Source organism: Nomascus leucogenys, chromosome 6 (genome assembly GCF_006542625.1).
Source record: "Nomascus leucogenys isolate Asia chromosome 6, Asia_NLE_v1, whole genome shotgun sequence".
Lineage (NCBI taxonomy): Eukaryota > Metazoa > Chordata > Mammalia > Primates > Hylobatidae > Nomascus > Nomascus leucogenys.
In genome coordinates this window covers 56,200,261-56,228,050 of record NC_044386.1, presented here as the reverse complement: position 1 = coordinate 56,228,050, position 27,790 = coordinate 56,200,261, and the positions used below count along the sequence as shown (strand labels likewise).

The 27,790-nt window shown below is 53.7% G+C and overlaps 2 protein-coding genes across 4 annotated transcripts in view; one reads left to right on the top strand and one right to left on the bottom strand.

The window, feature by feature from the left end:
• Nucleotides 1-14,789, top strand: part of DUOX1 (dual oxidase 1) — a 35,611-nt gene extending 20,822 nt beyond the window's left edge. For both annotated transcript variants that reach the window (XM_030814142.1, XM_030814143.1), the window contains 12 exons: nucleotides 321-446; nucleotides 1,072-1,250; nucleotides 1,527-1,757; nucleotides 2,610-2,709; nucleotides 3,206-3,255; nucleotides 5,066-5,193; nucleotides 10,061-10,214; nucleotides 10,964-11,196; nucleotides 11,445-11,603; nucleotides 12,755-12,910; nucleotides 13,013-13,141; nucleotides 13,987-14,789. In XM_030814142.1, coding sequence (XP_030670002.1) covers nucleotides 321-446; nucleotides 1,072-1,250; nucleotides 1,527-1,757; nucleotides 2,610-2,709; nucleotides 3,206-3,255; nucleotides 5,066-5,193; nucleotides 10,061-10,214; nucleotides 10,964-11,196; nucleotides 11,445-11,603; nucleotides 12,755-12,910; nucleotides 13,013-13,141; nucleotides 13,987-14,109 — 1,768 coding nt within the window. In that variant the 3' untranslated portion in view covers nucleotides 14,110-14,789. The remainder of the gene's footprint in view (nucleotides 1-320; nucleotides 447-1,071; nucleotides 1,251-1,526; nucleotides 1,758-2,609; nucleotides 2,710-3,205; nucleotides 3,256-5,065; nucleotides 5,194-10,060; nucleotides 10,215-10,963; nucleotides 11,197-11,444; nucleotides 11,604-12,754; nucleotides 12,911-13,012; nucleotides 13,142-13,986) is intronic.
• A 1,646-nt stretch (nucleotides 14,790-16,435) lies between these two features.
• SHF (Src homology 2 domain containing F) overlaps nucleotides 16,436-27,790 on the bottom strand; it is a 33,570-nt gene continuing 22,215 nt past the window's right edge. For both annotated transcript variants that reach the window (XM_030814141.1, XM_030814140.1), the window contains 6 exons: nucleotides 27,389-27,530; nucleotides 24,452-24,658; nucleotides 22,802-22,942; nucleotides 21,413-21,584; nucleotides 21,149-21,268; nucleotides 16,436-17,352 (listed from right to left, as the gene is read on the bottom strand). In XM_030814141.1, coding sequence (XP_030670001.1) covers nucleotides 17,166-17,352; nucleotides 21,149-21,268; nucleotides 21,413-21,584; nucleotides 22,802-22,942; nucleotides 24,452-24,658; nucleotides 27,389-27,530 — 969 coding nt within the window. In that variant the 3' untranslated portion in view covers nucleotides 16,436-17,165. The remainder of the gene's footprint in view (nucleotides 17,353-21,148; nucleotides 21,269-21,412; nucleotides 21,585-22,801; nucleotides 22,943-24,451; nucleotides 24,659-27,388; nucleotides 27,531-27,790) is intronic.

Sequence of the window (27,790 nt, the reverse complement as noted above, 5' to 3'; positions counted from 1 at the left end):
TTCAAACAAATTAGAAAAAGGCACCCCTTTCTCTAGGCAGACACAGCCCTGTGCCAGGGCAAGCAGAAAGCCTGCTGGATTTCCGCTGTCACTTACAGCCTGGCCCAGATGGCCTTGTGAAGGGTAAAGGCATATGCAGCAGCCTTAGCGAGGACCCCCAAGATCAGACTCTGTCTATAGGTGACTGTGGGAATCCTGCTGTCCCCTTGCTGACAGCTCTGATCCTTCCTCAGCAGAATGGGTTTGGAGGCAGACCAGGACAGCAGAGGAATGAGTGGTTGAGATGGCCAGCATCCTATCTCTTACCATTCTTGTCTTAGTCCCTCTCCCAGAGTGAGTGCCCGCTGTTCCCGCAGCGACATCGAGACTGAGTTGACACCTCAGAGACTGCAGTGCCCCATGGACACAGACCCTCCCCAGGAGATTCGGCGGAGGTTTGGCAAGAAGTATGTCTGCTCTTCCCCTTAAGCCCAGGCAGTTCATCCATTCCTTCAGCTTACAAACATCCTTTCCTTGGTGCCAGGCACTGTGCTAAACATTGTGGGTACAGGCGGGGTGAATAGTTCTTGCCCAAGAACATCACAATCTAAGAAGAGAGTCCGGTACACTGATAATTTCAATGTCCCACTGATGACTGTTCTAACAGTGGTAAGAGCGAAGGGCTTTGGAACTCAAGGAAGCACTCACCTCTGCCAGGGAGGTCAGAGATGTCTTCATGGAAGAGGTGTCCTTTGAGTCTCTAGTAAAGGCTGAATATGGGTGCCGGGTGGGAGTTGGGAGCTACAGACTGGAAGGAGAGGGACTGAGTGTGAATGAACACAGGTAGATGGAGTGCATCCCCTGGGAAGAAATGAGCACTCCGGGCCATCCCTCCACTGCCAGCTTGCTTATGCAGTGCAATATAGCCTGATGCGGTGAGGTCTGAACCCTACTTCCACAAGGGTCACTAGGTTTCTTTCTCGGAAGCACTGGGCTTCCCTCACTTCTGGGCGGCTCCCCTCCGTGAAGTGGGGCCCCACTAGCGTTGGGTCCGATGGTGGGTGCCAAAGGCTAAGGCTTCCTGTCTCCCAGGGTAACGTCATTCCAGCCCTTGCTGTTCACTGAGGCGCACCGACAGAAGTTCCAACGCAGCCGTCTCAACCAGACGGTGCAACAGTTCAAGCGCTTCATTGAGAACTACCGGCGCCACATCGGCTGCGTGGCCGTGTTCTACGCCATTGCTGGGGGGCTTTTCCTGGAGAGGGCCTACTGTGAGTGACTTCACTTACCACAAGCCCTGTCCCTAGGCTTGCAATGAGTGATCGCCCTGGGGGTGGGGCCTACTGTGAGTGACGGACAGCCCTGGGGTGGGGCCTGCGATAAGTGCCAGCCCTGGGTGGGGTGGGTGGAGCCTGTTTGAGTGAAGACTGTGCGGAGAAGGCCTGTTGTGAGTGGCAGCCGGCCAGGGCCTACCACTGATGACCTCCCTAACCAGCTCTCTCTCCTCTGCACTGACCCTCGCTTGCCTGCCTGGGCCCCCTCCACAGACTACGCCTTTGCCGCACACCACACGGGCATCACGGACACCACCCGCGTGGGAATCATCCTGTCGCGGGGCACAGCAGCCAGCATCTCCTTCATGTTCTCCTACATCCTGCTCACCATGTGCCGCAATCTCATCACCTTCCTGCGAGAAACCTTCCTCAACCGCTACGTGCCCTTCGACGCCGCTGTGGACTTCCATCGCCTCATTGCCTCCACCGCCATCGTCCTCACAGGCAGGGCCTGGGTGTCCCAGGGAGGCTCTCCAAAGCCTCCCGCCCCCGCTGACTTCCCCTCCTATGAAAGCACCCCTCTCTGCTGGCACTTACCTTTAACGTCCTTCTCCATCAGGATGGAGTTGGCCTGGGCCAGGGTGTGAAGTAAGCCCGGGAGCCTGTAGCTGGTCACTGCCAAGTGCCTCTTCCCACACTTTCCAGGGTGCCTCACCAGCCTCAGCTGACAAGTTACTAACACCCCAGAATGAGTGTGCATGTGTCATTTCTCCCAATTTTTATGTTTTAAAGCATGACTCTGAGAGAAAGCAAAGGAGTGAAATTCTAATGCTGTAATTTCAGACTCACATGGTTGTGCACATGGATGGTGTGTCTGTGGGGTGTTGGGTAGGGCCAGGAGATTGTTTAGAGATCAGAAGTCCAGGCCCGCGCGGCGGCTTATGCCCCTAATCCCAGCACTTTGGGAAGCCGAGGTGGGTGGATCACTTGAGGTCAGGAGTTCGAGACCAGCCTGGCCAAAATGGTGAAACCCCGTCTCTACTAAAAATACAAAAATCAGCTGGGTGTGGTGGCACATGCCGGTAATCCCAGCTACTCAGGAGGCTGAAGTAGGAGAACTGCTTGAACCTGGGTGGCAGAGGTTGCAGTGAGCCGAGATCGTGCCACTGCCCTCCAGCCTGGGTGACAGAGTGCGACTCCATCTAAAAAAAAAAAAAAAAAAAGAGGTCAGAAGTCGAGACTCCTAGGGTACTTCTTTGGGCCCCCCACTCTGGCCAGGGTCCTCCATCTGGGGCTGAATGAGTGAGCACCCACCCTAGGCTGCCCCAAGCTCACCACCTGGTCTGCTCTTCTTAGTCTTACACAGCGTGGGCCATGTGGTGAATGTGTACCTGTTCTCCATCAGCCCCCTCAGCGTCCTCGCCTGCCTCTTTCCTGGCCTCTTCCATGATGACGGGTGAGTAAGTGCGAATGTGTGTGTGCGTACGTGTGTGTGTGTGTGTGTGTGTGTACGTGTGTGTGTGTGTGTGTGTGATGGGGAGGATTCCTTTTGGGTGGAAAGAAACAAACTATCTGGCTCCAGAGGAGACTGTCACCTTCTAGGTTACAGAACAGACAGTGACCAGCCTCAGCCCCTAATGCTAAGTCAGCAGGAGAAACTGGTGTCTGAGTTGGGGTGCCTCCCCTGAAGGGTCCCATCTGGAAGTCCCAGAGATCTCCTTTCATTAGCTGGGTGTGGTGGTGTGTGCCTGTAATCCCAGCTACTGGGGAGGCTGAGGCAGGAGAATGGCTTGAACCCAGGAGGTGGAGGTTGCAGTGAGCCGAGATCATGCCACTGCACTCCAGTCTGGGTGACAGAGCAAGACTCTGCCTCAAAAAAAAAAAAAAAAAAAAAAAAAAACAGAGAGAAAGATCTCCTCTCAAGGTCTCTCTTTGCTGTCCCTTCCACACAGGTCTGAGTTCCCCCAGAAGTATTACTGGTGGTTCTTCCAGACCGTACCAGGTGAGAACCCTCCTTGATCCATGAATTTCTGGACCTGACTGGGAGCTCAAGGCTCTGGGTTCTCTGTACCCCAGAGCAACCCAGGTTCACTCACTTAGCTCTTCCGGTGACCCAGGCTCTGTCCTCTGGCCTGAGGACACTTCTGGGTGGCAGGAGACTTAGACTACTCTGCATTCCACTCCTTCTCGCAGGAGCTCAACTGGGTTCCTGCCCCTACTTTGGACTAGTTCCTCCTCTAGTAGGGTTAGGAGGAGAAATATCTCCTACTGTGGACTAGTTCCAGTGGAATAGGAGTGGCTACCTCTTCCCCCAATACACACACATACCGTAACAGTAGCTTTGAGGAGTGCTGTGCCCCAGCCGCATGGGGGAGGGAGCAGGCTCTTTGTCAAGCCAGACAGAGGCACCTACCCTGTATGCCTTGAAAGGAGCCTTTGGGGGATATTCCTAACTCCCTATAATCACCCATCTTAGAGCTATTAGCTGTGAATCTATTCAAACTCTCTTGAACCTATTTATATTTTCAGTCTGTTCCCTCCTTGGAGTAACACAATTTCTATACTGGCTCCTCTCTGTGAAACACAGCATGGTTTTTTGTTGTTGTTGTTGTTGTTTTAATCCTAAAATGATCTGCTTTGAACTTCAGAGGGTGCTTGCTAATTCCTGCACACTGAGATTTAGTGGATAAGGCTGTGTTTATGCTCTCCTCTCCTTTTAGGACTTTACAGGCTTTGGTTAGATCCCTTCTTAACCTTTACTTTTTTATACTTCAGGGCTCTAATCTTCTTAACTTCTGCCTCTCTTCTCCTTGATCACTTGAGGGACCATTCTCTGTCCTCCCTACCCTGCCCTGGCTCCAGTATTATCCCCCTGTATACCCATGGCCTGGATCCCCTGTGAGAGGAGGGGCCTCCCACCAACTCTGGGTTGTACTTGGGGACCCTGGTGATGAGCAGGGACAGTGTGGTCCTTCCCAGTCACTAACAGTGCCAGTGCTCATGCTGTGTGCTGTGGCAGCCAACGAAGAGTGGTGCAGGGACAAGGACCAAACCTTGACTCGATGACAGTACGGCCTGTCATTTCCATTGTTTGGCCCAGAGGGCCCAGAGTGGACACCCTGTGCATCCATTCATTCAGCACACATTTATATAGGGCCCACAGTGTGCCAGCCCCTTGCACTAGGCACTAGGATTCAGTGGCAAACTAGCTTAGCCTGTTCCTCGTTCTTGAGAACCCGAGAGTAAGGAAAGTGACACACAAAAACCAAATAATCACATGGGTGAAAAACTGGCTGGGTGTGGTGGCTCATGCCTGTAATCCCAGCACTTTGGGAGGCCAAGGTGGGCAGATCACCTGAGGCCAGGAGTTCAAGACCAGCCTGGCCAACATGGTGGAACCCTGTCTCTACTAAAAATAAAAAAAATTAGCTGGGCAGGGCGGTGCATGCCTGTAGTTCCAGCTACTCGGGAGGCTGAGGCAGAAGAATCATTTGAACCTGGGAGGCAGAGGTTGCAGTGAGCCGAGATTGCACCAATGCACTCCAGGGAGCCTGGGTGACAGAGTGAGACTCCATCTCAAAACAAACAAACAAACAAAAATCATGTTGATAAGGGCTATGAAAAGTGAACAATGTCTGCTGAAATGAAAGGTACCTGTGATCAGTGGTGCGGGAGGAGAGGACCAGAGGAGAATGCTGGGACATTCTTACCCCAACTTGGGCAGTGGAGTGGAGAGGGGACCTTGGAAGCCCCAAAACAGTCCCCTTTCAAGGCACTGATCTTCTGCCTTCCACCCTATGTTCATTTTGCAGGCCTCACGGGGGTTGTGCTGCTCCTGATCCTGGCCATCATGTATGTCTTCGCCTCCCACCACTTCCGCCGCCGCAGTTTCCGGGGCTTCTGGCTGACCCACCATCTCTACATCCTACTCTATGTCCTGGTGAGGGCTTTTGGCTGTGAGCCAGGCCAGGAGGGTATGGGCAGGACATTTCCAGGGAGGCAAGGAGAGCTGGGACATTCATTCAATTTCAAGCTATTTGAAGCCTCCTCTTCACTTCTCGACGTCCCTCTTTGAAGGTGGAGATGATAGTACAGGGCTCTCCATTAGGATGACCCCAATATGTAGCACTTGGAAGCTTGGCTCCCTGGCACTGGTTTTGCAGTAGCAGCCCTGCCAGACTGATCTCCATTCCTCGCAGACACCTCCACATCACTTCTGCCCAGCTAGTCTTTCCCACTTTGGGTGGCTGGTTTTGGCTCCTGGGTGGACTACCTGCACCCAAGAGGGCATCACCCTTTTTGAAGAAACTTATCTTAAATGGGTTCTGCCACTTTTGTTCTGATCCTGTTTTGGGGGGCATTAGTCACACCTGCTAAGTGCCACCTGTACAGTATATAAGCTTGTTCAAAATGACTTCAGTTGGATTGCTGATCTAATGAATTTTTGTTTTTTATTTTTTGAGACAGAGTCTCACCCTGTCACCTAGGCTGGAGTGCAATGGCACGATCTTGACTCACTGTAACCTCCGCCTTCCGGGTTCAAGCAATTCTCCTGCCTCAGCCTCCTGAGTAGCTGGGACTGCAGGCACGCACCACCACGCCCGGCTAATGTTTGTATCTTTAGTAGAGACAGGGTTTCACCATGTTGGCCAGGCTGGTCTCGAATTCCTGACCTCGTGATCCACCCACCTCAGCCTCCCAAAGTGCTGGGATTACAGGCATGAGCTACCGCGCCAGGCCAATCAAATGGATTTTTAAGACTCTACCTATCTCCTTTCCTTCTCCTTAACCTTGGCTCCTGCCTCCCTCTCTCCAAGTTGCCTCCCTTCTCATGTTCCCTTCACCCTCCCCTGGGTTTCTCATCGGCTGCCTAGCTGGTTAGTTCCTGAGCTGATTCTGTGTCCCTGTGTTGTGGCTCTGCTTGTCTGCCTTCCTCATGAGCAGAGGCAATTCCCCAAAGGGTACTCTGAGGGCCTCACTTAGAAGCTAAACCAAATCCCAAGGCTCCAGCTCTTCCCTGCAGCAGAACTGCATACAGGGCTCTCCTTTGTGCCAAGACAAAGAGAAACTGCACCATGGCCTGGGGCAGTTTGGCTCCTGCCGTCTGACCTGCCTTCTCTCAGGTGCAGTTCTGTTCTCACTGACAGATAGGAGGGTCTGTTTCATCTTGCCTGTAGCTCAGCATTTCACAGTTCTGAAGATGACTACTTAGCCTTGGCTTAGGATGCTTCCTAGAACTGATGATATGCATTTCCTAAGAAACATCTCTTTCTTTGGAAGCTATGACTCATTTACCCTCTCTCCTTCTCTTCCCAATAATGAGTGGAGCCCTAGCATTCTCGGCTACTGCTTCTGTTGGGGGGTGGAAATGACATTCTTGTTCCTGGTGATAAAGCAGCTACTTTGAACTAGATGAGAGATCCACAAGAGCAGCCAGGCAGGCTCCCTAAGACTCAGAGCCCTTTCTGATTTGTCCTGGGGTGTAGGCATCACTAGGATTCCGAGCCACCCTTCCTGCCAGCAGGAAAGTCAGGGGCTCAAAAGGTGTGGCCAGGCGCGGTGGCTCACATCTGTAATCCAAGCACTTTGAGACGCCGAGGCGGGTGGATTACCTGAGGCGAGGAGCTCAAGACCAGCCTGGTCAACATGGCGAAACCTCGTCTCTACTAAAAATACAAAAATTAGCTGAGTGTGGTGATGCACACCTATAGTCCCAGCTACTCAGGAGGCTGAGGCATGAGAATCGCTTGAACCCAGGAGGTGAAGGTTGCAGTGAACCGAGATCGCGCCATTACACTCTACCCTGGGCGACAGATGGAGAGCCTGTTTAAAAAAAAAAAAAAGAAAGAAAAAAGGAAAAAAGAAAGGAGGAGGCTCTATGTTAGGCTATCCTTGCCAGCAGTTTGGGACAATCTCATCTCAGGGAGATCAGGGCAAAAGCACCCTCTTTGTTCCCACTTGTCCCAGGCGTGACCACTTGACTTCAAGAAAGATAAATTACAAGTAAAGGACCCCAGTATAGACTAGACCCTGGGGAAGGATGGCCAGGCTTCTCATCCAGGTAGAAGAGGGCAGGGCTAGCACATCAGAGGCTGAGCTGGCTGAGCCACCACCCCATCCCACCAGCCAACAAGGAATCTGCAGCAGCCTTGTGGTTTAAAAGGAAAGCCAGCACAAAATAGGGTGTAGAAACAGAGCAGCATGACGTCACCCTGCCATTGTACTCAGCCTGTTTGGATGCTCAGAAAGCCTTGAGGGTGGGTGTGGGCTCCACAATGAAACAGTGAACTTGGGGGAAGAAAGAGCCAGTTCAAAGAAGAGCTCAGAGAGGTTTAAGAATCTAGGAAGACTTAGCTGGGGGAAGGGAACGCCTGAATGGGGAACCAGAGTTCAGTTTAAAAGCTATCTGTTGGCCGGGCGTGGTGGCTCACGCCTGTAATCCCAGCATTTTGGGAGGCTGAGGCGGGTGGATTACCTGAGATCAGGAGCTGGAGACCAGTCTGGCCAACATGGTGAAACCCCGTCTCTACAAAAAAATTAGCCGGGTGTGGTGGCATGCACCTCTAATCCCAGCTACTCAGGAGGCTGAGGCAGGGGAATTTTCTGAACCAGGGAGGTGGAGGTTGCATTAAGCCAAGATCACACCACTGCACTCCAGCCTAGGTGACAGCGAGACTCCATCTCAAAAAAAAAAAGCAGCTATCTGTGTATCTGTGGAGGGTCTATTATGTACTAGCTCTCTGTAGGGCCCAGCAGCAGAAGAGGAGACTCTAATTTCTTCCTTAGGAACTTAGGATTCGCTGTGACAAAAAGTGGCACATGCATGAAATGATCAAAATGAACACTTTATATAGGATTAATTGCTGAGCGGAGTGTTCCCAGCAGTAAGTTATAGTTCACTGAAGGGAGTTTCGCTTGGGCTCAATTGGCTAGGGAAGACTTTGAGGAGAAGATTGGACTTGGGCCAAGGGTCTGGGAGAGGTAAGCTAAGCTTCGACAGGGCAGAGTGGAAACTGAAGAGCAATCCAGGTAAAAGGAAGGGCATGAGCACAGGCAGAGGTGGGAATGGTGATAGGATATTCAGGAGACAGAGGGGACAGGGCTGGCTGTGGATGGCCACAGGGCATTAGGTGGTGGCAGGACATGCTGCTGGTGATCATGTGGCGGCTGCAGTTGAAACTGAGGGGCTGTGGCTCAGCTGAGAGGCCATGCCACATGGCGGAGCATAGAAAGAGATGAGCAGAGGGTGACAAAACCAGGCTTGGGCAACACCCATGACTAGGGGTGGCAGAAGGAATGAAGCCAGTGGAGGAGATGGAAAGCGAGTGGCCCAAAGTGGGAGAACCAGTAGAGCATTGTTGCAGAAGTGGCGAGAAGGAGGTGGTCACTAGTGCCTCAGGCTTCTAAGAGTAGGAGCCAACATGGCCTGAAAGGATACCTTGAAGTTTGGCCATTTGTGGGGCTGCTGGGCTCTCAGTGGGAAGGTCCTAAGGAGAGGTGGAGGCAGAAGTCAGACTGAGCCAGACTCAGGAGCAAGCAAGTGGGAAGAATGTGGCCAAGTAGTGTCTGACCATGTTAGACAAACTTATTAGGGAAAGGACCAGAGCTGGATGATACTTGTCAGTTATTACACCGAAAAGGGAGACTAGTTAGGTATTCTTAGCCTGGAAAAGGAGAGGATAAACTGGGGAAGCGCCTTTCCCCAACAGTTATTGAGTGCCTATCATACGCCAGGCAGAAACTGCTAGGAGCTTATAATGGCAAACAGTCCCTACCCCTTCAGTCCGGTGGGGAAAACGACAGTAAACATCTAAATGAATGAGGAAGCAAAAGTACTGTTGGCTGGGCGTGGTGGCTCACGCCTATAATCCCAGCACTTTGGGAGGCTGAGGTGGGCGGATCATTTGAGGTCAGGAGTTCGAGACCAGCCTGGCCAACATGGTGAAACCCCATCTCTACTAAAAATACAAAAATTGTCTGGGTGTGGTGGCGGGTGCCTGTAATCCCAGCTACTCAGGAGGCTGAGGCAGGAGATTCTCTTGAACCTGGGAGGCAGAGGTTACAGTGAGCTAAGATCATGCCATTGCACCCCAGCCTGGGTGACAGAACGAGACTCTGTCCCCCCAACCCCAAAAAAACAAAAGTACTGTGGATGACAACGCATGCACTAAGAGAGTTAACAGGCAGATGTGGTAGAGAGGACTGAGGGGAGGCCTGAGGAGGTGGTGTTTCTACTGAGACCTGAAAAATGAGATGGAGCTAGCCATGGGAAGAACCAGGAGAAGGGCATTCCAGGCAGGAGATGCAAAGATCCTTAAGCAGAAAGGACTGGCTATGTTTGAGGAACAGGGAGGGGAGAACGGCTGGCAGGCAGAAGTCAAGAGTATTTGAGAGGCCTTGTAGTGCAATGGGAAGGCCACCAAAGCTTTTAAAGCTGGGGATGAACAGGATAAAATGAACTTTAAAAAGTCACACCGGCTGCTTTGAAGAGACAGGAATTATAGTGAGGCAAGACCAGTAGAAGACCTACTTCCACTGGAAGGCTCCTGCATGAGTCCAGGTGACAGGTGACATCACTTGGTCTAGGGTGGTGTCAGGGATCTAGAAAATACTCTAATTCCTCCTGGAATGCTATGGAGGATGGAGTTGGGAATGGTGAGGTTTTGCAACCTAGAAGGAGCATGGTATGTGGTGAGGTGGGAGCTGGATATACCAGCGGGGAAGGATGCAGGATCTAAGGCCTGAGCTGGCCCCATACTCTGCTGTGGGCATCGCTAGGTCTGAGCAGAGCTCTTTCCTCCATCCAGCTCATCATCCATGGTAGCTTTGCTCTGATCCAGCTGCCCCGTTTCCACATCTTCTTCCTGGTCCCAGCAATCATCTATGGGGGCGACAAGCTGGTGAGCCTGAGCCGGAAGAAGGTGGAGATCAGCGTGGTGAAGGCGGAGCTGCTGCCCTCAGGTACTAACCTGGCAGGAGATCAGCTTGGTGGCACTGAGGGAGCTGACAGGGCAGAGGCAGAGTCTAGACCGCACAGTCTCCTGTGGAGCTGGCAGGTGCCTTGGGTGGCAGGGACAAAGGAGCTGGTAGAGGCAAGGTGCAGTGGCTCACGCCTGTATTCCCAGCACTTTGGGAGGCCAAGGCAAGTGGATCACGAGGTCAAGAGATCGAGACCATCCTGGCCAACATGGTGAAATCCCAACTCTACTACAAAAAAAAAAAAAAAAAAAAAAAAAAAAAAAAAAATTAGCTGGGTGTGGCGGCGTGCACCTGTAGTCCCAGCTACTCAGGAGGCTGAGGCAGGAGAATCGGTTGAACCTGGTAGGCAGAAGTTGCAGTGAGCTGAGATCGTGCCACTGCACTCCAGCCTGGCAACAGAGCGAGACTCCGTCAAAAAAAAAAAAAGGAAGGAAGGAGGAAGGGAGGGAGGGAGGAAGGAAGGAAGGAAGGAAAGGAAAGGAGGGCTCTTTGCCAGGGGACCTGAGCCTCTCTCATCACAGAGAGCAGAGAAGCTCAGGTCAGGCTGCCCCTTGTCTGGCTGACCCTCAGCCCCAGTGCTGCCTGGCCCCCCACAGGGTGAGCTTCTGATGGGGGAGGTCTCCCTTGTCATATTCCAGAAGCAGAGCTGAGGCTGTGGGTGGGGAGCTCTCTGGAGGCCACATTGTTGCTGGGTTCAGGGCAGCAGCTTCTCACCCACCATCCCTCCCCAGGAGTGACCTACCTGCGGTTCCAGCGGCCCCAAGGCTTTGAGTACAAGTCAGGGCAGTGGGTGCGGATTGCTTGCCTGGCTCTGGGGACCACCGAGTACCACCCCTTCACACTGACCTCTGCGCCCCATGAGGACACGCTTAGCCTGCACATCCGGGCAGCAGGGCCCTGGACCACTCGCCTCAGGGAGATCTACTCAGCCCCGACGGGTGACAGATGTGCCAGATACCCAAAGGTACCGGACCCAGGCCAGATGTGCCACATGCTCCCATATCCCCTTTGAAGGCCTTGGCCCGGCAGCACTAGACTCCCCGCTCTGTGCCTCCCCTCTCTGTACCTAGAGACTGGTTGTTCCAGATAATGCCACAAACCCTCCTCTTCCCCTCACTCCATATACGTATCTGCCTTTCCTTTTCTCTCATTTCTGGCTTCCGATCTATGGTGGTGGCCAAGCTTAACTGAAACCCATGCCCCTCCCTACAGCTGTACCTTGATGGACCATTTGGAGAGGGCCACCAGGAGTGGCATAAGTTTGAGGTGTCAGTGCTAGTGGGAGGGGGCATTGGGGTCACCCCTTTTGCCTCCATCCTCAAAGACCTGGTCTTCAAGTCATCTGTCAGCTGCCAAGTGTTCTGTAAGAAGGTGAGTACCCCCTCTTCCCACCAACCCATGGCCCCTTCTTCCTTGTCATGGTACCCATCTGTGCCTTTCTCCTCTGCCTTTGTTCTTGGCTTCCCTGAACTGGGCAGGGGCAAGGTGGTTTGAAACCTGGGGTTGGGTGGTGGGTGGGGTGGTATCAGGATATCCCTAGACCCTGAAGGACAGAACTGCTTTGCGGATGCCTCCAGGATCCTGCCTGGTTTACAAAGACTCCTTCCCTCAGTTAGGGGTGCTCCACATAGGATTTGCTTCTGGGAGTTCCTCCAGGCAAGGTTGGAGGGGGTAAAGAAACCCATTCCTTCTTACAGAGGAGCACAGCACTTGGAGCCTTATTGGGCTGGGAGAGGGAAGGGCATGCTGGGTGGGGCACAAGTGAAACTGGCTCAGCTCTCAAGAGGAAGAGGAGGAGTGGTGGCAAGGCAGGGCTGGTGGGCCAGGTTGGCCCCAGGAACACAGCTCAAACCCTCAGGCCCTCACACGGGTCCTTTCACACCAGCCTGGACCTGGTGGCAGGCCCCTGCTCGTTTCTCTGGGCCTGGCAGGTGAGTCAGGGGCGCTGGAATGCAGTGGGCAGAGGCCCAGCCCATGTGCTGTCAGCATTCAGAGGGTGACAGCTCCCCTCCTCTCCTCTGCCCTCTGCTTCTTAACTACACAGCCCCACTTTCCTCCCTCGGAAGCTGCAGAGGGCCCCCCGCAGGGCAGCTTCCACCCGCTGGTCTCTCTTTGAGCCCATTCCCATCTGCTCAGGCAGCTGCTGGGTCTCCCTGAGGCTGCTCTGTGAAATGCCCTTTAGCCACTAGGTGCCTGGCAGCCTGACCAGGGACCACTGGAGGGAGCTGTAGGACAGGCTGAGCATGAAAGTTGCTTCCCACCCCACAGACCGTCACCTCCCAATCACCAAGTGATCTTTCCCATGGCCCAGGGGTCTCTCACTTCCACCTCTCCATGCCCTGGGCCAACTCCATCTCTGGCCTCAGAGCCTGGCCCTGTGGCCCATACACTCCATCTCCCCAGGCTGTCTGGGGAAGGGCACAAGCTAGCTGAGGTCAGAAGAGTTCTATCGGTATGGACACCCGTGGGGTTTAGGGAGGCTGAGCTGAGCTGGGTCCTGAGCTCCAGCCCTGTGTCCCCAGATCTATTTCATCTGGGTGACGCGGACCCAGCGTCAGTTTGAGTGGCTGGCTGACATCATCCGAGAGGTGGAGGAGAACGACCACCAGGACCTGGTGTCTGTGCACATCTACATCACCCAGCTGGCTGAGAAGTTCGACCTCAGGACCACCATGCTGGTATGTCAGGGCCCACCAGGAGGGTATGTGGGCCACTGTCTGAGCTAGGAGTTGACCCTAGCTGTGCCTGGCTGAACTTTGTTCCACCCTTCCCTACCATAGTACATCTGTGAGCGGCACTTCCAGAAGGTTCTGAACCGGAGTCTATTCACAGGCCTGCGCTCCATCACCCACTTTGGCCGCCCTCCCTTTGAGCCCTTCTTCAACTCCCTGCAGGAGGTCCACCCCCAGGTCAGTCCAACCCATAACCAGGTTCTCTTCCTCTTTATCATTTGGGGTCTGAGCAAAGCTCCCAAACCTTCCCCACCAAGGAAGAAATCGACTGTTGATGAGAACCCATCCCCTGGGAGATTGGTGGGGTAATGGAATGGAAAGGATAGGTGGGGGTCACCCTTAGGTGCTAAAGGAGGAGGCAGGTAATAGGGACTTGCCATCTCTGAAGCCATGACGTATTGTCCAGAAGGAAGAGCTCAATCATTGAGCTAGTCCTCGCCATAAACTCAGGGCTACCCTCACCAATACTGAGTCAGTCCTCACCCTGGACACTGAGGGAACCTTTACCATGAATGGGCTAGTCACTACTCACAAATACTGGTCTAGCCCTTCATGAGACCCCGAGCTGTTCTTCAACTTGAACACTGATTAACCCAAGCCCTATTAGAAATGTTGATCTAGCACTTAGCAAAATTCCACTAGACTTATAAACACTGAGCCAGCCCTCCCCATGCATAGTACAAAGCAAACCATCAGGAGCACTGCTGGCTTTTTTTTTTTTTTTTAATTTAAAGAAAGGGTATTGCTCTGTTGCCCAGGCTGTAATGCAGTGGTGCAATACCAGTTTACTGTAACCTCCAACTCCTGGGCGCAAGCAATCCTCCTGCCTCAGCCTCCCAAGTAGCTGGGACTACAGGAGTGCACCACTATGCCCGGCTAATTAAAAATAAAAAAATTAGAGTCAGGGATGTTGCTATGTTGCCAGGCTGGTCTTGAACTAGGGAGCTACCCCTTCCTCTGAACACTGAGTTATCCCTGCCTCTGAGCAATGAGTTAGCCTTCACTTATTCCTCCTGCAACAGGTCCGGAAGATCGGGGTGTTTAGCTGTGGCCCCCCTGGCATGACCAAGAATGTGGAAAAGGCCTGTCAGCTCATCAACAGGCAGGACCGGACTCACTTCTCCCACCATTATGAGAACTTCTAGGCCCCTGCCCAGGGGTTCTGCCCACTGCCCAGTTGAGCAGAGGTTTCAGCCCACACCTCACCTCTGTTCTTCCTATTTCTGGCTGCCTTAGTCTTCTCTGATTTCTCACCTCCCAACCTTGTTCCAGGTGGCCATGGTCAGTCACCATGGGTGGGCTCAGGGACCCCCAGAACCAGGATGTGTCTCAGCCTGGAGAAATGGTGGGGGGGCAGTGTCTAGGGACTAGAGTGAGAAGTAGGGGAGCTACTGGTTTGGGGCAAAGTGAAACCTCTGCTTCCAGACTTCAGAAACAAAACAAATCTCAAAAGACAAGCTGACCTGACAAGTACTATGTGTGTGCATGTCTGTATGTGTGTTGGGGCGGTGAGTGTAAGGATGCAGTGGGAGCACGGATGCTGGCATCTTAGAACCCTCCCTACTCTCAGACCTCCTCCTCTTCTGGGCTCCCCACTGTCAGACGGCTGGCAAATGCCTTGCAGGAGGTAGAGGCTGGACCCATGGCAAGCCATTTACAGAAACCCACTCGGCACTCCAGTCTAACACCACAACTAATTTCACCCAAGGTTTTAAGCACGTTCTTTCATCAGACCCTTGCCCAATACCTAGGTATGCAATGCTTCTCAGCCCTCTTCTCCCTGCTCCAGTAGTCTCCCTTCCAAATAAATCACTTTTCTGCCTTCGGGGTTTCTTTATTCTACCCTAGGACCGGAAGGGGCATGGGGAGAGGAAGCCACTCACCCAGCCAGCTCACCAGGCTGGCCCAGACATCTCTCAAGCTGGCCAGTGTCCTGAGTAAAGGAGCTGGCCCAAGGCAGAGTGCCCCAGCTGGAGATCCCTTCCCCGGCCCAGGGGTACCCTTTCTGACAGAGGGCCTGTCAGCCACTGGTGTGAGGCCTGGTGAGCCTGCTCAGGAGGGGCAGAAAGAGAGGGTGTGGAAGCTTCTGGAGGAGGTGGGCTGGGGAAGAAAACGCGGGAGGGGCTAGACTCAGCTGGAGCCTATAGGGAGCCAGAGCTGCCTGGCTTGTTACCAGGACCTCACTCACTCCCGGCCCTTCTCTGAGCAAAGGGAGAGTTGGGCACCTGTGCCTACATGGCTCTTCCAGGCAGTGAGATGATAGCAAGGAGACAAATGAACACATCACCCAACCTGTTCTCTGGGCCTGTTTTCTCATCTGCAAAATGGCTGGATGCTCTCCAAGTCGACTTAAAGACAGGACAACCCTCTGAGGGAATTTCTCTGAGTGCGCCCCCCCTTTTTTTTTTTTTGAGACAGTTTCGCTCTTGTTGCCCACGCTGGAGTGCAATGGCGCGATCTCCACTTACCGCAACCTCTGTCTCCCGGGTTCAAGCGATTTCTCCTGCCTCAGCCTCCCGAGTAGCTGGGATTACAGGCATGCACCATCACGCCCGGCTAATTTTGTATTTTTAGTAGACACGGGGTTTCTCCATGTTGGTTAGGCTGGTCTCGAACTCCCGACCTGAGGTGATCTGCCGCCTCGGCCTTCCAAAGTGCTGGGACTATAAGTGTGAGCCACCGCGCCAGGCAAGAGAGTGCCCAATTTTAAGTGATCCTTCCTATTGTTTCCACAAAACGCCTACATAACCACATATCCTCAATTTCGAGAAAACAGCCACTGGTTTAGAAACTCTTAAGTACTGTGATTCACAGCACACTTTGGAGGTTGCACGTTTAGGTTCTGGAAAAGGCCCTCAGACGGCCCTTTGACGCAGCGGTCCCCCGAAGGTGCCTGACCAGCACGTCGAGGGGTCCTGACCAGCCTGCCCGCGGGGTGGGGCGGGCCTGGGGCAGCCTGAGAGCCGCTCCGCCTGGCGGCCCAGTGGGCCTCCCTGGGTCGGCCCAGAGGCCTGGGCGAGTTCCAGCGGTGGGCGCCGGTCGGGGTGCGGTCCTAGGCCGCAGGCCGGTGGTTAGGGGCTCGCAGGCCCGCCACGCCCGCGGGTCTCCCCGGGACAAACCCTTCCGTCAGGGCGCGAGGGGGGCGCTGCAGGCCCTCAGTTCTTCGGCCAAGCAGACGAGCGCGGCCCCCGCGACCCGCCCCGCCGGCCTTCCCGCCTCCGCTGGCGCGCGGCTTCCGCGTAGCAGGCCGCCCCGCGCCCGGGCCTGGCGCGCTGCCTCTTTGTCTCTCCGCGCCTCCCCTCCTCCCAGACAAATGGCTGTTGGCAGGAAATTGGACGCGCTCTGGGGAAGCCGCGCGCCGTGGGGACGGGGCGCCGCGCGGCCAGCGGGCCTCGGGTGCCCCTAGCCGGGGCGGGGGCGGCGGGGATGTTTTGACATCTCATCAAAGAAAGGAACTTGATGCTTCGAAAGTGCTTTTCACAGCCGGGCTGTGTCTGCTCCAGAGCTGATTTATAAGCAGAATCTGCGCTCGCTTCTCCGCTCCCTCCCCCGTAAGCCCGGGGACGGCGCCGGAGGCGCGGGCGCGGCTGTGCCCGGCAGGATCGGGTTTATTTATTGCCTCTGGCCCGGAGCCGGGACGGCCTGGGGACTGCACAGTTCCCTCTGCCCGAGCTCCTCCCCTTCTCTCCCCACCCCCCAAAGCCCGCTGCTTCCCAGGGGCCTGTCTTCCCCAAACCTTGTACCAGACTCTGGGCGGAGCCCTCCGACGGTCTGGGGTGGAAGTCGGGGACGGAGGCCGAGAGGTGGTCAGGCGCCCCATGGGGCCAAATTCTGCTCTACCTCGCACGGACCCAGTGGGGAGAGGGTGGTGGTGGTGGAGGTCACCACCTCTGCCCTAAGGTCGGAAAGGAGCCGGAGCTGCCAATCTGAAACTCCCTAAGACCCCAGCAGCTCTGGAACCCCCTTCCTCCAGGGGCTATCCTTTCTCTCCAGGGATTCCTCTATCCCCAGCTCCAGACAACCCCTTACTCCAAGGCCCCAGGAGCCCTTTCCCTTTAGAATAAATTACGGAATCTCCAGCTTCTACTGGATCCCAGGAGAAGGGTTTGAAAGATCATGTCCCTGGCAAGAGCCACAGCCCTCAGCCAGGTGATGGGCACAGGGCTGGGTACAGGTCTATCACAGTGCCCTGACTTCACATCTAAAGAGTCCGGATGGCTACAGGGTAGAGCAGGGACATGTGTTCGGCTCCCTTAATGGGTAGCTTGCGGCTGGCATAGTGGTGCACAATTTCAGGGACGCTGCTGAAGGGCGGGCTGTTCTGGCCCAGCACATATTTGTGTTCCTTGGTTCGGGACAGCTTCATGTGCATGAATCCCTGGCTGCTCCTGGGAAGAGGAGAGGAGACTTTGGTGAGTGGGGGCTCTCCTCAGCCCCCCATCCAGCCATCCAGTAACCCTCCCCAACCCTACAGCAAATGCGGTGGTTCCGAAGCCAGCTGAGAATCCCTACAGCAAATGCGGTGGTTCCGAAGCCAGCTGAGAATGACAGGTGATTAGGGGAGGTGGGGGTCAGTCCAGAAAGCAGGGGTGGTGGTGGTGTAAGTAGGTAGCACTGGGCATTGGCTTTGTGGTGAGGCCACTGGGTGTGCCAAGAATGTGTGTAGAGGGAGCATACAGGGTGTGTGCAGGTGGAAACTGAGCGGCCAGCACCACCCCCGACCCCTGCTGGCCAACCCTGGAGTCCAGGCACCCCGGCCCTCCAGCCTCTGTGGCCAGGGCCAGTTTAACCTCATCTTTCGTGAGCTGTTTGGTAGGACACCCGTGAGGGGCTCCTGGTGACTCATGTGGAACCACATATGCCCTTGGCAGGCGGGTGGACAGATGTGACAACCAAGCTAGTCTTCGTTGGGGCTCTCCCTTCTAATGAGTAGGGGGAAGGGGGAAGCTGATCTGGAAGATCCCCCAAAATCTGGGAGTGCTCAGCTGCGTCCTCCTGGGGATATCCCTTCACTCTCTTCCTTTCTGGGTCTTGAACCAAGCCCCTAGCTCATTTATCCGGCCCTTCAGCCTACAATGACTTCACTCCCTTGCTCAGAGGGGACATGCTCCTGCCTCTCCCATCTCCCTGCCACAATCAGGAAATCTGCATTAGTGCCTGGTCCCACCCTCAAGACAAGGACCCCACTGCTCAGAGCTCTGGATAGCTCCTAAATGTCCAGGGACCCTCGGCCCATGAGAGGGCATGGGAGTGAGACCAAGAACATTTGTCTAAACTACCACAGGCTTGGTCTGTCAGGCCTCAGGTCTGAAACCCAAGCACAGGCAAGGGGTAAGGAATGTTTTGGGGAGCCCTGAAGCCTAAGTGTTATATACTGCTGGCCAGAGCCTACTTGGGGACAAGGACAGGGCTTAGAGATTAGTGTGGAAAGCAGAACCAGTGAGGGGGCTGCCTCCATCCTGAGGTCCACCCCCTGGAGAGGGGAGGCTGGCAATCCTCATCACTTGCCTCCCCTGCCTGGGTACAAAGGCTCTGCCTGGACCCATTTCACCAGGCCCACAAGCGAGAAATCAGAGTTGGGAGGCTGAAGAGAGGTGACAGATAGGAGGAAAAAAGGAGGCCCCAAACTCCATCTCTCTGCCTCCCCAGGTATGGAGTCCTCAGGAGCCTAGCAGACTGCTAGGAAAAGGCCTGGGGCCCCAGGGCTGGGCGTGTCAGGGTGCAGGGTGGCCGGGGCCATCTGTAGGCCTGAGATAATGGGCTGACAGCACAGGCCCCTGGGGAAAGGAGCCAAGGGCCTGAGGCAAACAGCCCCTGTGGGGAGGGGAGGCAGTGTCCCTGTCAGGCCCAAGGCTGTGGGCAGCAGCATGGGCCCTGCTTTCCTTCACCTCTTTTCAGTTTGGGGCTGACCCCTTCTCCCTTAGTCCACCTGGGGAATTGTCTCTTCTAAAAGCTGTACATTGTATCTTCTCAAAAGACAGATCTGGCTAAGGACAAGTGGCCAGAGAGCTCAGCCGCCATCTGGATAACCAACCTCCTGCAGAGGGGATGGCTGTGCTTTCTCACCTCCTGGGACAAAGTCCCAAGGGTCCATTAGGACACAGCAAAGCCCTTGCCAGACCCTCAGGGTACAGGGGTTAGGACCAGCTGGGCTGCAGGACCAGGCTGGCAAGCCTTTTTGAGGAAGTTGTTTAATTACCAATGAAAGCTCTTCCATTAGGGAGAGAAGAGAAACCATAATTGTATTTCAGATAAGCCATTTATATGCAAATGAGGCTCTGGCAGACAGATTTGGAGCCAGGTCAGCCAGGGCGGGAGCAGGTCTCCAGGCCTGCCTTGCCATTTTACCTCCCAGGCTAAGGCAGGCTGGCAGGGCTCCACTCTGGAAGCCAGACCCCTGGCATCTCCCCTTACCTTGGCCTGTACCAAACAATAATATGGCACTGGTGGAGCCCTGGAATACCACAGTTTGTGGAGTCAGACAGAGCTGGGTTCAAATCCTGGTTTGGGGACTTTATTACCTGGTGGCCTTGGGCAAGTAACAAACCTCTTTGAATTTATTTTCTGTCTATAAAAAAGAGATCTATCTTGCAGGGGAGTAGTTGGTTTAGAAATGGTATATAGGCTGCTTGGTATGCTCCATGAAGTTTATAATTTTTAAAGCAATACACATTTCTGAGGTTATGTAAATCAAATTTTGACAAAAACTTTTCTGGGAAATGTTTCTTTGATTTTATAATTCAGACTCCTAGAGTATGACAGCTGGGAAAAAAGTGATAATCTATCAACTCATTTGACAAAGGTAGAAACCGAGGCTCAGAGATATTAAGTGATTTCCCTAGGATCACATAGCTAGTTTATCAAATCCAAGAATAGAACTCAGGTTACCTGACTATAGTCCGGCACTTTTTCTATTATCTTTTTTTTTTTTTTTTTTTTTTTTTGAGACAGAGTCTTGCTGTTGTTGGCCTGGGCTGGAGTGCAATGGCGCAATATCGGCTCACTACAACCTCTGCCTCCTGGGTTCAAACGCTTCTCCTGCCTCAGCCTCCCGAGTAGCTGGCATTACAGGTGCTCACCACCACACCCAGCTAATTTTTGTATTTTTAGTAGAGACGGGTTTTCACCATGTTGGTCAGGTTGGTCTCGAACTCCTGACTTCAGGTGATCCACCTGCCTCGGCCTTCCAAAGTGCTGGGATTACAGGTGTGAGCCAACACGCCCACCACTTTTTCTATTATCTTTTAGTGAAGTTGAATAATTATCCCCCAAATATGTCTGGTTTAGCAGCCCCAAGTTTCCATAGATTGGATTTGTTTGAATGGGAGGGTATACCTATATTCTGACGGTCCCAGAGAATGTGGTAGAAAGTGGTGCAGGTGTCCTACTAGTGATGGCGGGAGGCAAATGAACATACCACCCCACTGGCTTCCTAACATGGGTTGCAGGGTCTACCAGGCAGAACTGCTGGTTGCCTAGGGCAGGGCTGGCCATGCTACCAGGGAGTCTGGGAGGCTGATCTGCTGCTCCTGGGAGGAAAGCCTGATGGGGAGGGAGGGCCTTGCCTCCTCTACCTCTTCCAGGACCCAAAAGCTCAGACACCCCCCATCCCCAAACACACCCACACACACACACACACACACACACACACACACACACACCCTTCCTCAGAGTAAACAGGAATACTTTGTGTCCACTGCCCTGCCCTCTTTCCAGGAACCAGCCCCCCTGCACCCTACAGACTCCCTCACACAAAGCTCCTATCTCCTTGCCTGTGCTTCTAGAACATCTTGGGCTTCCATTAATAATGACAGTGATAATTTATTGAGCCGTTAGCACTATGCTAAGCACTTCCCATGCATTATTTCACCTAATCCTTCCCTATATTATCCCCCATCCATTTCATTAGTAAGGAAACTGAGGCCTAGAAAGGTTAAGGGGGCCCAGGCCACACAGCTAGAACAGAACCCTTCTGAGCTGGATGCTGCGGATCAACTATTTCTCCCAGTGGACTCTGAGCTCCTTGAGAGCAGGGGCTGAGTCTCAGACATCTCAGGACCCCCAGTGCCTGGGGATTATTCATGGGGGATGGGGACCTCCCCAGCTTAGTTGGGCATAAGGGGAATCCTGGAGTCCCCTTCCACCCTGCTGGCTGTCCCTGCACCCACAACCGTCCTCACTCACTTGAGGGAGAGGGAGAAGTCATTCTTGCTGGTCTCGCTGTTGCGCACCAGGTAGCTGGCCTCTCTGCACAGCCGGAGCAGGTTCTCGGCGTCGGTTCGGCTGATGGCCCCGTGATACCAGCTAAGGATGAGAGAGAGGAAGGGGGGCATCTCTGCTGGGTCCCTCGCCGTCCAGGCCCACCCATTGTGGGTGTCCCCTGTAGGGAAGCCAGTGCCAGGAGGGGAGGACCGGGGAGGGAGTCCCCAGCTGGACACAGACACTCACACCTGGTTTTCCAGAGGCAGTGCTGGATCTGTCCACTCCCCCAGGGGGCTGCTGGGCTCCATGCTTAGGGGCTTAGCTGACTTGGGGTTCCCTGCAGAGAGTCGGGGAGGTAGCCGCCCCTTCTCCTCCCGGCCAGGTGACAGGCAGCTCTTCTCCGGTCCTTCAAACTGGGCTGTGGGGAACACATCAATCATGGACTCTAAGGACCCTAGAGGTCCTCAGAGGTCCCTATTGAATAGCCAGTGCCCAACCCCTACTTCTTCTAGCCCCAGAAAGGATCAAAGGAATGTTCTAGGATCCATCCCCTGGTGGGGGTGGGCCCAGCCTTCTGTGCCACACAGGGCCTCGCAGTCCCCACAGTGTGGGAGGAGAGGGCAGAGGAGCAACCCAAGAAACCATGCATGCTTCTCCCTCCAGAGCAGCTGCCTGCCTTCCCCCAGTCCATCCTCTCAGGGTGGCTTCAGCACTGATAATATTGTTTCTTTCTCCTCCTCAGAGTTCATTACCGTTCTCCAAATCACCCTGCCAAGCCATTCTGTAGAAATGACTTATCGATCTGAGAACAATTATCTGATTCCCCTTGGTGCCATCCTGACAGGCTAATCCCGCCCAAAGCCACCAGCCAGCCTGTCCCTCCCCCACCCCCAACGTTGCTGCCCACTGGCTCCCCTCCCCAACCCACAGAGGCCCAGAGGCAGCACCTCTGCCCTCCCAGACCAGGGGAGCCTGACGGCTGAGCCCATAAGGGAAGGCTGAGTCCCCGTGGGTCCCCCGGCCACAGGCACACATGCGCACATGCACGTACGGACAGACACCCTCCTTCATCCCATATTTTAAAATACAACATTCAGGCACAAATGTACAAACAGATGCTCATGCCTCTGCACACACACCCTTGGGTGCCCATTCTTGGCAGAACTGAACATAGAGGAAGAATTAAGTGCGTTCTTTCTCCTCATTTGGGCTCTTTTTCTCTCCTTGTAGCACTTTGAAGCCCTTACTGTCTTTCAGTCACCAGATGCAAGGGTCAGATCTGCTCCTCTGCACCAAGGAGTTCCACACTTGCTGTGTCTCTCCCACCCCCACCTCGGAGTATTTGCATTGCTAAAGGAGCTGGCCAAGCAAAGCTCTCCCCAAAGTGAATTTAAAATGGTGGATTTTCATAGCATGGTGAGGAACACATTAGAAAGGGGCCTCCCTGTAGAAGACACCATCCCACAGCTGTGGGGAAGGGAGGAATGTGCATTTTGTCTCTTCCTTCTTCTTCCCAAATGAGATTCTTCCTGGGGTCTCCAAACCCTGCCCCACCTCTCAGCTCCTCCAACCCAACCCACAGGGCCTGGAGGGGTGAGGACATGTCACCCTGGCCAGAAGCCCCCCAGGACCCACCGCTGCTGTCCTCCAGGCTGGGCTCAGGGAGGGGCGAGGCTGGACCGGAGATGTCCCTGTCCCCATCAGGCAGGGAGGGGCTGCTGTCCAGCTGTCCCACAGGTGGAGGCCAAGGTAGGTCTTTGATGACCTTAATGTCAACTGGAGCCAGCAGCAGAAGTGAGGAGACAGACAGTGACAGAGACAGAAAGAGGTAGAGGTTGAGACACCAAAACCAAGAGCCAGGACACAGGACAGCCTAGAAAGGAGGAGAGGCAGAGGCAGAGGCAGGTCAGCTTTTGGGGAGGGACTCAAGGGCTGGGCAGAGCCAACGTTGACCACACCAGGCTGGCCTGGTCAGAGGGAGGGAGGCTTGGGTGGCAAGCAGCAGGATGCAGGGGCTTGCACTGTCAGCCCGTGGGTCCCCTTCATTTGACCTCTCACAAGCCTCCAGGGCCCAAAGGTACCAGGAACAAAGGAAATGAAGGACTAGGAGTGACCAGCACCTCCCAGCACCACATCTGGGTTCCCATAGCCTCCCGGCACCCACAGCCTTGCCTCCCTTTCTCCTTTTCCCCTCAGCCTGGGAACTCGCAGGCAGCGAGAAAGAGCCAGCCTTGCCTCAGGCTGTCAGGATTACTCAGACTTGGGGGCAGATGTTTTATTGAAATTTAATCCCCACCCCCCATCTTGAGAAGAGTGATGCCACTGGTGGCTGCTGGACTGCTAACGAGGTTTCCTAATGACGAGCATAGATTTTCCCATTAAGCAATCCAAACAGTATTGATTCTCCAAGGAGACTTCTGGAGATAAACGGCCCATCCTCAATGGTGTGTGCTTTACAGGAAGAATATTAGAATCCTGTGGTTTTCCAGTCTGGCTGTCAGGGTGGGGAGGGCAGAGGAGGGCTGAGTCCAGCTCCAGGATGAGCCCCTTGCCCAAGCAGGGGAGAGGGGCATATGTGGGCAGGAATGAAGTCGAATGGCATTTGAGCCCTTTATGTTCCCCCTGAATCAAGGACCCAGGAGCAAAAGCCCTCTCCCTGCTCCAGGCTCTTGCTCCACCCACCTCAGACCGCTAACATGAACTTTTCCATGGTGGACTTGGACTTGGGACGGACAGCAGTGTGGCTGGAACAGAAGAAACCTGATCTTCATTTGGCAATCAAAAGATTTCTCATAGCCTCACTCTGCTCCTCAGAAATCTCCTTGGGGCCAGACACCCCTGGTCTGCCAGGGCCTACCACTGGGAGGCAGAGCCCTAGAATTCAGATTACACCCATAGCTGTCTTTATTGTTTGAAGTAAGTGCCTTCTTTTATTAAATGTAAGTATTTTAACATATGTCACGAGTTTCATAAGTTTGTTTTGGAATTTATTTTTAAATATACCCAGTCCCCAAAAGAGAGAAGTAGTCCAAGCCTCTTAGCTTCCAAGAGGTGGTGATGCAGGGGAATGCCTTCATCCTTCGCCTGTACCCATTCCTTGACCCTGCACACAGCGCTGTGTCCATACTGCCAACCCCACCCCCTGTGGTACAGAACTCAACTGCATTTCCCTGGAGTCCTGATCCTGGGCCTCTCTGGGTTCCTGGGATCCACTTCTTCCATTCTCTTGAGCCTGGAAAGCTGCTCAGAGGCCCCAGCTGAACTGCCCTCTCCACCAGGACTCACCTGCAAAGGCTTTGGAAATCCGCTCCTTTTTCCACTCCCAGGGCTGGTCATACTCCTCGGGGGGCCTCTCATCATCCTCTGGCAGGCGGGACTCCCGGGGCCAGGGGGCCCCCTCACCTTCCGGGGTGGCCCCATCCTCCTCTGGCTCATAGGGTGTGTCATACAGAGGTAAGGGCTGAGTTGCTGTCTCCTTGGAGCCCCGGATCTCTGCCGGAGCAGGGCAGGAAGGGAAAGGTGAGGGCTCAGCCTTGGCTTTCTGGCTCCCCTCCTCCAATGCTTCTCAGCAACAAGCCAGGCCTCCTTCAGCGGAGATACCCTGGCTCTGGGGGGAGCTCAGCAACCACACATCCTGAGTTCCTCACCCTCAAAACACTTCTGGGTCTCTAAAAGCAAGGGAGCCAATGAAGGCAAGGGAAGGTGGGCACCAGAGTAAAAGACAGGAAAAGGATCCTGCAACAGCTAGCGAGGGCTGGGTAGCTAAAATTTATGAGTTTAGGAAACTGAGGCACAACCCTCCCGTTGTCCACTTCCTCCCTGATGCCAAGCTCCATTTGTTTCCTTCTGTCTCAAATGATATCATTCCCTTTTTCTTTCTTTTTTTTTTTTTTTTGAGACAGAATCTTGCTCTCTCACCCAGGCTGGAGTGCAATGGCACGATCTTGGCTCACTACAACCTCCGCCTTCCTGGTTCAAGCGATTCTCCCACCTCAGCCTCCTGAGTAGCTGGGATTACAGACATCCGCCATCATGCCTGGCTAATTTTTGTATTTTTGTAGAGATGGGGGTTTCACCACGTTGGCAGGCTGGTCTCGAACTCCTGACCTGAGGTGATCTGCCTGCCTCGGCCTTCCAAAGTGCTGGGATTACAGGCATTAGCCACCGCGCCCAGCCCGCAAGTGATATCGTTTCACAATCACAGAATTATTTTTTGCTGCCCAGACACTGTGGACCACCCGCTCCTTGAAACTTTCCCTTCGACAAGTTACATTCATCGTCATAAAGACCCTTCACTTTGACATTCCATGGTTTCAAACTCATCACCTTCTCTAAAGCTAATTGGTTCTCTTTTTGGGATCACTGACCCAGCCCTCACCATTATTTTGTCCTTCCTGACTATCTCGAATGCTAACATCCGACCGTCAGTTGTGTGGCCTCCTGTACCACTTCAGGTCACACAAGTCACATCTGCTTCTCCAAAATGACTATTGGAAAGGCAGTGACCATCCTCCCCAAGGACCTGGCAAAGACTTTCTTTCTGATCACCCCCATCTGGCCTCTCCCTAGATCCTCTCTTGGCCTCTGTTCCCCAAGACTAGGTCTTATGCATTTCTCCCTATCCTAATTCCTTGAACTATATGCCCAGCCTCATGGCACTTGCTGCATCTGTATTTTCAGTCATTTGTGTCCATTGCCATAAAGACCTTTCGCTTTGACATACCATTGTTTCAAACTGACCACCTTCTCCAAAGCTAGTAGTTCTTTTATTGGGATCATTGACCCCGGTGAAAATATGATAAAAGCTATGGAGCTCCTCCCCCCAAAAATGTGCTCCCATATTTTCACATATAATTTCAGGGCATTCATGGGGGCTTCCTGGGGTCCACACCCTCTGACCTAAATGGAGTAGTCAGCTTCTCACTTTCTCCATTTCTGTCTACTACACTGTTCTCCTTGGACCTGGCCCTCCTTCATTCTTCAAATCCCATCTGTTCTTTGCCAATACCCAGTGACCTTCACCCTCATCTTTCCGTATGTAGATTAATGCTAGGGTGAAACTCCATTCTGTAGGCTTATGTTTCCAAGGGCTCCATGGAATAGTATTCCTGGGATATTCTTGACCACTCTCTGCCTCCCTTGCCACCTCTCCCAAGTAGGAAGAGCAGTGTATTGCATTGGTCAGTGAATGCACACTCTCCTTCTCTTGAAGAGAAAGAACATTCTGGTTCATGCAGTCAGTGGCCTGCTCCTGTGCTGCCTTTGACCCAGAGCCCCAGGTACTGAAGGGCAGGCTCTGAGCTTGGATGGGGACAAGCTCTGGCTCTTCCTTTGCAGGGTTCCCCCACTAGGCCTACTGAGTTGCCCAAGCCTGATTGGGCAAGTTTAATTCTGTGGTGAAGTATTAAGAAGCCCATTGTGATGACACATAAGCCCATTGCAGTGAACATAAGTAATGTTCTCTAATCAACTTTATCAGTAATAAAGCTGACATTTTCATCCTGTTCCTCTCTTGCTCAAGAATTCATCATGGCTCCACTCCCCGTTTTGAAGCAGGTCCAGATACCTCATTCTAGCTTATGAAGCACTGCCTTGCCCCTCTTGGACTCTCTCATCTAGGTTCCCGTGCACACCCAGCACTAACATCATCTGCTCCTGAACAAACTTCCTCTCACCCTGCCTCAGGGCCGTGGCTTGGACAGACCCATCCTGTCCTCTCTGATCTCCCCTATTTGATCTCTTTCCCCTGGACTCTCTCTCAGCCTGTTCCCAAGACCAGGTCTTACTCTTTTCTCCCTAGCCTCACTCTTTGGACTACTTGCCCAGGCTCGTGGCACCCACTGTAACTATATTTCTAGTCATCTTTCTCCAACTGCCATGAAGATGTTTCATTTCAAACTCATCCCCTCTCCCAAGGCTACTGGTTCTCTTTTTGGGATCACTGATCCTCCCAGCCCTCGCCACTATCTTTTCCTTCCTGTCTTGAATACTTCTATCTGACCTTCAGTTCCGTGGCCTCCTGTACCACTTCAGGTCTCACAGGTCACAGCTGCTTCTCCAAAATGACTCTGAAAGGCAGTGATCATCCTCCCTAAGGACCTGGAAAAGACTTTCTCCATATTTTCCAGGGACCAAAGAATCAGTCCTTAGACTTGTGAGTCGCAAAGGCTGTTCTGCAGAGCCCAGGCCTCAGGGAGCACCTCCCCTGCCCCTGTCACTCACCGGCCATCATCTTTTGAGCCTCATAGGGCTCCATGTAGCCATCATTTTCAGGGACCTTCTCTGGGGCTCCTGAAGCTCCTGCTGAGCCTTCACCAGTCTCCTGAACATCAAACGGGTCCGCATAGTCTTCTAGGATAGCTAGCTGTGGGAGGAGAGTGAAGAGAGTGGGCTTCAGGGAGCAGAGAGGCAACTCTGCTTCTCCCAAGGTACTCTGTCCATGGGAGCAAGAGTCCCAAGTAGGCTGCCTTTGACCCAGACCCCCAGGTACTCAAGGGAAGGCTCTGAGCTTGGATGGGGACAAGCTCTGGCTCTTCCTTTACAGGGCTCCCCCACTAGGCTGCCAACCAAGTGGTACCTCTTTCTTTTTTTTTTTTTTTTTTGAGATGGAGTCTCGCTCTGTCA